The sequence below is a fragment of the Oncorhynchus mykiss genome, chromosome 25 (genome assembly GCF_057628025.1).
Source record: "Oncorhynchus mykiss isolate SJ-2025 chromosome 25, ASM5762802v1, whole genome shotgun sequence".
In the NCBI taxonomy this organism is placed as follows: Eukaryota; Metazoa; Chordata; class Actinopteri; order Salmoniformes; family Salmonidae; genus Oncorhynchus; species Oncorhynchus mykiss.
The window spans coordinates 33,900,001-33,908,383 of record NC_143046.1 but is presented as its reverse complement, the minus strand read 5'-3'; the positions used below and the strand labels follow the sequence as shown (position 1 = coordinate 33,908,383).

At 40.5% G+C, this 8,383-nt stretch overlaps 1 protein-coding gene across 1 annotated transcript in view; it reads right to left on the bottom strand.

Moving 5' to 3' along the window:
- Positions 1-1,109: 1,109 nt before the first annotated feature.
- The window catches only part of igfbp7 (insulin like growth factor binding protein 7), a 17,345-nt gene continuing 10,071 nt past the window's right edge, over positions 1,110-8,383 (bottom strand). The window contains 2 exon segments of the mRNA NM_001124648.3: positions 1,110-1,401; positions 2,141-2,267. Of these exon segments, the coding sequence (NP_001118120.1) occupies positions 1,379-1,401; positions 2,141-2,267 (150 nt within the window). The 3' untranslated portion in view covers positions 1,110-1,378.

Genomic DNA, 8,383 nt, shown 5'->3' with positions numbered 1-8,383 from the left:
TTTGGGGTAGTCCGTTAACTTCCTGCACATTTTGTCATGAAGCTAACAGAACATGTTGCAGTTTTAAAGCTAAGTTCCTGCAATTATACACTTTTTGCCATGGGGAAGGGATTTTTTTTTGCTGTTTTATAGCTTGTCTCATGCTTTTATTCACATTTTGCCATGAGGCTGAGAAAATGTTGCATTTTTAAAGCTAATTTCATGCAATTCTACACATTTTGCTATCATATGCTAATAGAAAAACAATAGGTCAGGGCACACACCCGTTCGGTAATCTGTTCCTGCTTGGCCAACTAGTGATGGTCTTGCAATGTATTATTTTTGCTAGAATTAAATGGAATAATTCACAAAAACAGTAAACTATGTCAAAAAAAGATGGAATAGTAAGAGTGAAGCATGCACATGCAATTAGTGTGTGTGCACATACACAGTGTACAAAACATTAGGAACACGTTCCATGACAGACTGACCAGGTGAGAGCTATGATCACTTGTTAAATCCATGTCAATCAGTGTTAATGAAGGGGAGGAGACTGGTTAAAGTTGTGTATGTGTGCCATTCAAGAAGGTGAATGGGCAAGACAAAAGATTTAAGTGCCTTTGAACAGGGTGGGGTCGTAGGTGCCAGGCGCACTAGTTTGAGGGCGTCAAGAACAGCAATGCCGCTGGGTTTGTCACGCTCAACAGTTTCCCGTGTGTATCAAGAATGGTCCACCACCCAAAGGACACCCAGCAAGTTTGACACAACTGTGAGAAGCATTGGAGTCAATGTGGGCCAGCATCCTTGTGGAAGGCTTTTGACACCTCGTAGAGGTCATGACCCAACAAATTGAATCTGTTCTGAGGGCAAAAAGGGATACAACTCAACATTAGGAAGGTGTTCCTAATGTTTTGTACACTGTGTACTTATTGATGAATTACTTGTGTGTGATGTCAGTGATAAGAAATGTGTGTGAGAGGCCTAGGCGACTCTTGTGGATGACTGTCTACAATACAGTGTACTGAATATCACTGAAAACTGACTTGTTACAAGTCCTGTGGGGCTCAGTTGATAGAGCATGGTGCTTGTAATTCTAGGGTTGTGGGTTTGATTCGGATGGGGGACCGGTATGATTATTCATTATTTATTTTTACGTACGCGCTCACCACTGAAAGTTGCTCTGGATAAGAGTGTCTGCTGAATGACTCAAATATTTAACACATATTTAACAAATGGCAACGTTCTCAAATATAAATCTGATGGATCTCTGGGATGCTAATGGTGGCTGTTGGTCCTCTTTCTTAGTCATTGTACAGGTCTACTGGTGGGATGGTAGGGGCTTCTCCCTCTCCTGATCCTGCCAGGAGTCACCACCGAGGCTCTACTGTGCTGAGATGCCTTACAGCTCATCATCCTTGGCCACTGGAAGAGAGACACACAGGCAAGAGCACAATGACACATTGGGTAAGTGGATTTCTAGGGTAATCGTCCTTAACTGGTCCTATTTATGACCAATGATAGGGGAGACCTATGTGTTATATGTGAATCTGGGAGAGACCTGAATACTTTGATCTGTTTCCATCAGATTTGTATCCCATATCTAGCCCTGATTCCTTTTTTAGATCACTGGTAATGAATAAGTGCTTAGATCTTGCAGGACGGAGAGCATCCCTTGTTTTGAATAGTGTCCATTATCACAGATCACCAGGGTTGGAAAAACACCTAAAAGTAGAGCTTTCCTTTTGATATGAATGCCGTTCTCACTTAAACATCCAAGTTCTTTCCCCTGGAGCGCAGATGTATAGGCAGTGCAGTGAGTGCATCTGTCAACGCTCGCACAAAGTTACACACCCAGTAACACGCGCTGCCTTGTCGAAGGCAACCATCAAGCCCTGTCAAGAGAGCAGCCAGGTGATGTGGATCAAACTAAGTATGCACTCCTAAACATGTTAGGACAGAATGGGAACCAGGGGCTAGCGGGCTTGAATTCCAAACAAGTCACACATACTGTACATACACACCCTTTGATTTGCCCTCTGAATACCTACATTTGCCCTTTGTATGTGGTAAATATCCCCCTTTGCCATATTGTGTGGGTCTATAGATTTAACATGAAACAGAGTAGAAATAGCAGTGAAATAGAAAAGGATGTGCTGGGTACCTTTCTTGACAGGGATGTCATCGATGGACTCCACCACATGAATGGTGCCCACCGCTGAGGCCTCTCCCTTGGTGTTGACAGCGTGGCACTCATACGAGCCCGCCTCTTCCTTGGTGAGCGGCGAGATCTGAAAAGCATGGTGGCGGCGGTTATCGCCTTATCTGATTTTATCAGAACACGCAAGGCAACACAAACACAGCCTCAACTCTTCCTCCCAGCCAAGCTTGGCTCATTTCGACAGAGCATGGGTGCCATTTCAATTGGAAAGAAGCGTTCTGGATTGTTTTACGGCTGTCTGACTGCTGCCCAGTGCCGGCTTCCACCTGTGTAGGTCTTTAGATACTTCTCACAGGTACAAACATATCATGGAAGATGGCCAATGAGTAGAAATTATATGAAGAAATTGAATGAATGTGATGTTTGACAGCAGGGGAGCAGAATACTGAGAGAGAAACAGGGAGGGATGGGTAGATAGATCTAACCACTGAACACCAATGTTTTCTGTTCATTTACTCAGACATGGAGGAAGGAGTTGCATGTGTATTAAACTCTCTGTTATGTAGAGGATCTGAACAGAACAAGTCAATGGGTAGTGTTCATGGATAACTTTGGAATGTGCCTCAAGTAATATTATTCATAAATAAAGTAATAGAACGTCAGGTATCTAATACATAACTCTTCCATCCTATGCTTAATTTCTACCTTTACTACCTCTGTGTGGGCCTTGAGGTATTTGACTGATTTGTTTCTGTGGGACGACCCACAAGTCTGTATGATAGCTTAAATCCTTTGTACTAAAAGTGTTTCAAGTCGAGGTCTGATTTCACTATTACTATTACCACCCAGGTGGTAAATGCAAAGATCCAGTCCATCTAAAAAACTGGAGACCCCTTACACTGCAGTGTTGTGATGCCAAAATCTCAGCAAAATGCATAGAATTTAAACTGTATTTTGTCAGATATTATTCATCCTAATCAGACAGTTTTTTTACATGGATGATACATTGCCGATAATATAAGACATATACTAGAAAGAGTATAGAACACTATGAAAAATCTGGGAAACCAGGCCTGGTATTCATAGCTGACCTTGAAAAGGCCTTTGATAAAGTACGACTGAAATGTATATATAAATGCCTGGACAATTTTAATTTTGGAGAAACTCTTATACAATGGCTTAAAGTTATGTTTACTAACCCCAGGTGTAAAATGGTAAATAATGCTACTTCTCAAAAAGTATAAAATTGTCAAGAGGAGTAAAACAAGGTTGTCCACTATCGGCAATATCTATTTATTATGGCCATCGAAATGTTAGCTATTAAAATCAGATCCAACAATAATATCAATGGGCTAGAAATCCAGGGCTTAAAAATAAACGTGTCACTGTAGGCTGATATTTCCTGTTGTCTTTTAACCCTCCTGTTTTGTTTGTTTCACGTTAATTAATTATGTTTTCCCGGTCCAAAATTACCGGCCCATTATAGCTGATTATAAATCCATAATAATACATATATTATCACCTAATGTTGTGTTAGATATTTTTATCAACTTCAGTTCTTATGGACATTACAAGTTTTGAACTTCTATTTGCTATTTATGGCCTATAGGCCTCATTGACCTGAGCTCATACAACTCATTTTTTAGTAAAAAAAAGCATAATGTATGGATTACTTTTACTATAACAAATACTCAGATTAAACATATTGTGCTATTTATCACAGACTGCTTTGTGTCAAAGTTTAAAAGGACATTTGTTTTGAAAACATTGCAAATGTTTAAATAGTGGCAGGATTTTATGTCATCAACCTGGTGTATCTCGTATCCGATAACATTTTCAGTCGACAGCCGACCTCTCCTCTCAGTTGGGTTGGGGATGAAGATAAGGACAAATTCCCATTTTTTGACAGGAATGTAACAACAACCTCAGGAGGGCCCTCTTCCTCATCACTGGATTGTTCCATATCGGTTGTCTCTTGGTCTGGATCATATTCTGTGTTGTCTTCAACTTCTGACACTTCCTCCTCTAATGCATCGTCCCTGTCAGTTTCCTGGCCTCTCTCCTCCTCATGATTAAGAGCCTCACATACAGTATATCATCATGGTCATTGTGCTGCCATAGAATGAATTGTGAGCAAGGCCTCAAAAAAGCTTTATATACCAGAGCTGCCAGGAAAGTTCTATATATTATTGAAACAATGTTGCAATTGTTTGTGAGAATGCCAACAGGTGTGGTTATATTCCCCAATTATATTGGGGAAATGTTCCCGTGGGTGTTGTCATGGAAGCCAAGTAGGGGAGTGAGGTGTGTGTGTGCTCAAACACACATGCGTTTGTGGGAGAGGAAGTGTGTCCATCTGATGAATAGGCATGTGGCTTAACTCAATTTTATACACTAGTTGTAGTCTCACCCATTAATTTCTAATGACAGGTCGTTTTTTGACCGGGAACACCACAAGTGTACAAGAGTTAAATAAAACACCCAAAATTTTATGAAAATCATCCAAATGTATTTTCTGTGGACAGGGCCTTATGACAATCAGATTAAATGAACTACAGTCGTGGCCAAAAGTTTTGAGAATGACACAAATATTAATTTTCACAAAGTCTGCTGCCTCAGTTTGTATGATGGCAATTTGCATATACTCCAGAATGTTATGAAGAGTTATCAGATGAATTGCAAAGTCCCTCTTTGCCATGCAAATTAACTGAATCCTCAAAAACATTTCCACTGCATTTCAGCCCTGCCACAAAAGGACCAGCTGACATCATGTCAGTGATTCTCTCGTTAACACCGGTGTTAGTGTTGACGAGGGCAAGGCTGGAGTGATCTCTCAAACTGATTGAGTTTGAATAACAGACTGGAAGCTTCAAAATGAGGGTGGTGCTTGGAATCATTGTTCTTCCTCTGTCAACCATGGTTACCTTCAAGGAAACAAGTGCTGTCATCTTTGCTTTGCACAAAAAAAGGGCTTCACAGGCAAGGATATTGCTGCCATTTATCGGATCATCAAGAACTTCAAGGAGAGCGGTTCAATTGTTGTGAAGAAGGCTTCAGGGCGCCCAAGAAAGTCCAGCAAGCGCCAGGACCGTCTCCTAAAGTTGATTCAGCTGCGGGATCGGGGCGCCACCAGTACAGAGCTTGCTCTGGAATGGCAGCAGGCAGGTGTGAGTGCATCTGCACGCACAGTGAGGCAAAGACTTTTGGACGATGGCCTGGTGTCAAAAAGGGCAGCAAAGAAGCCACTTCTCTCCAGGAAAAACATCAGGTACAGGGATTGGACTGCTGAGAACTGGGGTAAAGTCCTTTTCTCTGATGAATCCCCTTTCCGATTGTTTGGGGCATCCGGAAAAAAGCTTGTCTGGAGAAGACAAGGTGAGCGCTACCATCAGTCCTGTGTCATGCCAACAGTAAAGCATCCTGAGACCATTCATGTGTGGGGTTGCTTCTCAGCCAAGGTAGTGGGCTCACTCACAATTTTGCCTAAGAACACAGCCATGAATAAAGAATGGTACCAACACATCCTCCGAGAGCAACTTCTCTCAACCATCCAGGAACAGTTAGAACAGTCTATTTCTGGAAAGATCACCTTGATTAAAACTTCTTAGGGCTGCAATCCCATTAATGGGATTGATATGACAACGGCCAGTGAAAGTGCAGAACGCCAAATTCAAACAACAGAAATCTCATAATTACAATTCCTCAAACATATTTTAAATGTAATCTTGTTGTTAACCCCACCAAAGTGTCCGATTTCAAATTGGTTTTAAAGCGAAAGCATCACAAACGATTATGTTAGGTCACCGCCAAGTCACAGAAAAATTCTGCCATTTTTCCAGCCAAAGACAGAAGTCCCAAAAAGCACAATTAGATATAAAATTAAATCACTAACCTTTGATGATCTTCATCAGATGACACTCATAGGACTTCATGTTACAAAATTCATGTATGTTTTGTTCGAAAAAAGGGGATATTTATTAGAGGTCGACCGATTATGATTTTTCAATGCCGATACCGATTATTGGAGGACAAAAAAAGCCGACACCGATTAACCGGACGATTTTTTTAAATGCAATACTGAATGAACACTTATTTTAACTTAATATAATACATAAATCAATTTAGCCTCAAATAAATAATGAAACATGTTCAATTTGGTTTAAATAATGCAAAAACAAAAGTGTTGGAGAAGAAAGGAAAAGTGCAATATGTGCCATGTAAGAAAGCTAACGTTTAAGTTATGAGAACATGAGAACATATGAAAGCTGGTGGTTCCTTTTAACACGAGTCTTCAATATTCCCAGGTAAGAAGTTTTAGGTTGTAGTTATTATAGGAATTATAGGACTATTTCTCTCTATACCATTTGTATTTCATATACCTTTGACTATTGGATGTTATTATAGGCACTTTAGTATTGCCAGTGTAACAGTATAGCTTCCGTACCTCTCCTCGCTCCTACCTGGGCTCGAACCAGGAACACAATGACAACAGCCACACTCGAAGCAGCGTTACCCATGCAGAGCAAGGGGAACAACTACTCCAAGTCTCAGAGCGAGTGACGTTTGAAACGCTATTAGCGCGCACCCTGCTAACTAGCTAGCCATTTCACATCACATCGTTACACCAGCCTAATCTCGGGAGTTGATAGGCTTGACGTCATAAACAGCAGAGCTGCTGGCAAAACGCACGAAAGTGCTGTTTGAATGAATGCTTATGAGCCTGCTGGTGCCTACCATCGCTCAGTCAGACTGCTCTATCAAATCAGACTTAATTATAATATAATAACACACAAAATATGAGCCTTAGGTCATTAATATGGTCAAATCCGGAAACAAGACGTTTATTCTTTCAGTGAAATACGGAACCGTTCCGTATTTTATCTAACGGGTGGCATCCATCAGTCGAAATATTCCTGTTACATTGCACAACCTTCAATGTTATGTCATAATTATGTACACTTCTGGCAAATTAGTTTGCAATGAGCCAGGCGGCCCAAACTGTTGCATTTACCCTGACTCTGCGTGCAATGAACGCAAGTGAAGTGACACAATTTCACCTGATTCATATTGCCTGCTAACCTGGATTTCTTTTAGCTAAATATATATACTTCTGTGTATTGATTTTAAGAAAGGCATTGGTGTTTATGGTTAGGTACACGTTGGAGCAACGACAGTCCTTTTTCGCGAATGCGCACTGCGTCAATTATATGCAATGCAGGACACACTAGATAAACTAGTAATATCATCAACCATGTGTAGTTATAACTAGTGATTATGATTAAGTTTAATGCTAGCTAGCAACTTACCTTGGCTTCTTACTGCATTCGCGTAACAGGCGGGCTGCTCGTGACGCGGGTGGTTAGAGCGTTGGACTAGTTAACTGTAAGGTTGCAAGATTGAATCCCTGAGCTGACAAGGTAAAAATCTGTCATCCTGCCCCTGAACAGGGCAGTTAACCCACTGTTCCTAGGCCGTCATTGAAAATAAGAATGTGTTCTTAACTGACTTGCCTAGTTAAATAAAGGTGTAAAAAATAAAAAATCTGCAAAATCGGCGTCCAAAATTACAGATTTCCGATTGTTTATGGAAACTTGAAATCGGCCCTAATTAATCGGCCAGTCCGATTAATCGGTCGACCTCTAATATTTATATAAAAAAATCTCAGTATACATTGGCGCGTTATGTTCACTAGTTCCAAAAACATCCAGTGACATTGAAGAGAGCCACATCAGTTTACAGAAATACTCATTATAAATGTTGATGAAAATACAAGGAAATATAGATAAACTTCTCCTTAATGCAACCGCTGTGTCAGATTTCAAAAAAGCTTTACAGAAAAAGCAAACCATGCAATAATCTGAGAACGGTGCTCAGAAAACAAATAGATATATCCGCCATGTTGGAGTCAAAATAAATCAGAAATAACATTATAAATATTCACTTACCTTTGATGATCTTCATCAGAATGCACTCCCAGGAATACTAGTTCCACATTTAATTTTTATTTGTTCGATAATGTCCATCATTTATGTCCAAATAGCTACTTTTGTTAGCGCGTTTGGTAAACAAATCCAAAGTCACGAAGCGCGTTCACCAGTTGCAGACGAAATTTCAAAAAGTTCCGTTACTGCCCGTAGAAACATGTCAAACGATGTCTGGAATCAATCTTTAGGATGTTTTTAACATAAAACTTCAATAATATTCCAACCGGAGAATTCCTTTGTCTTCAGAAAAGCAAAGGAGCGC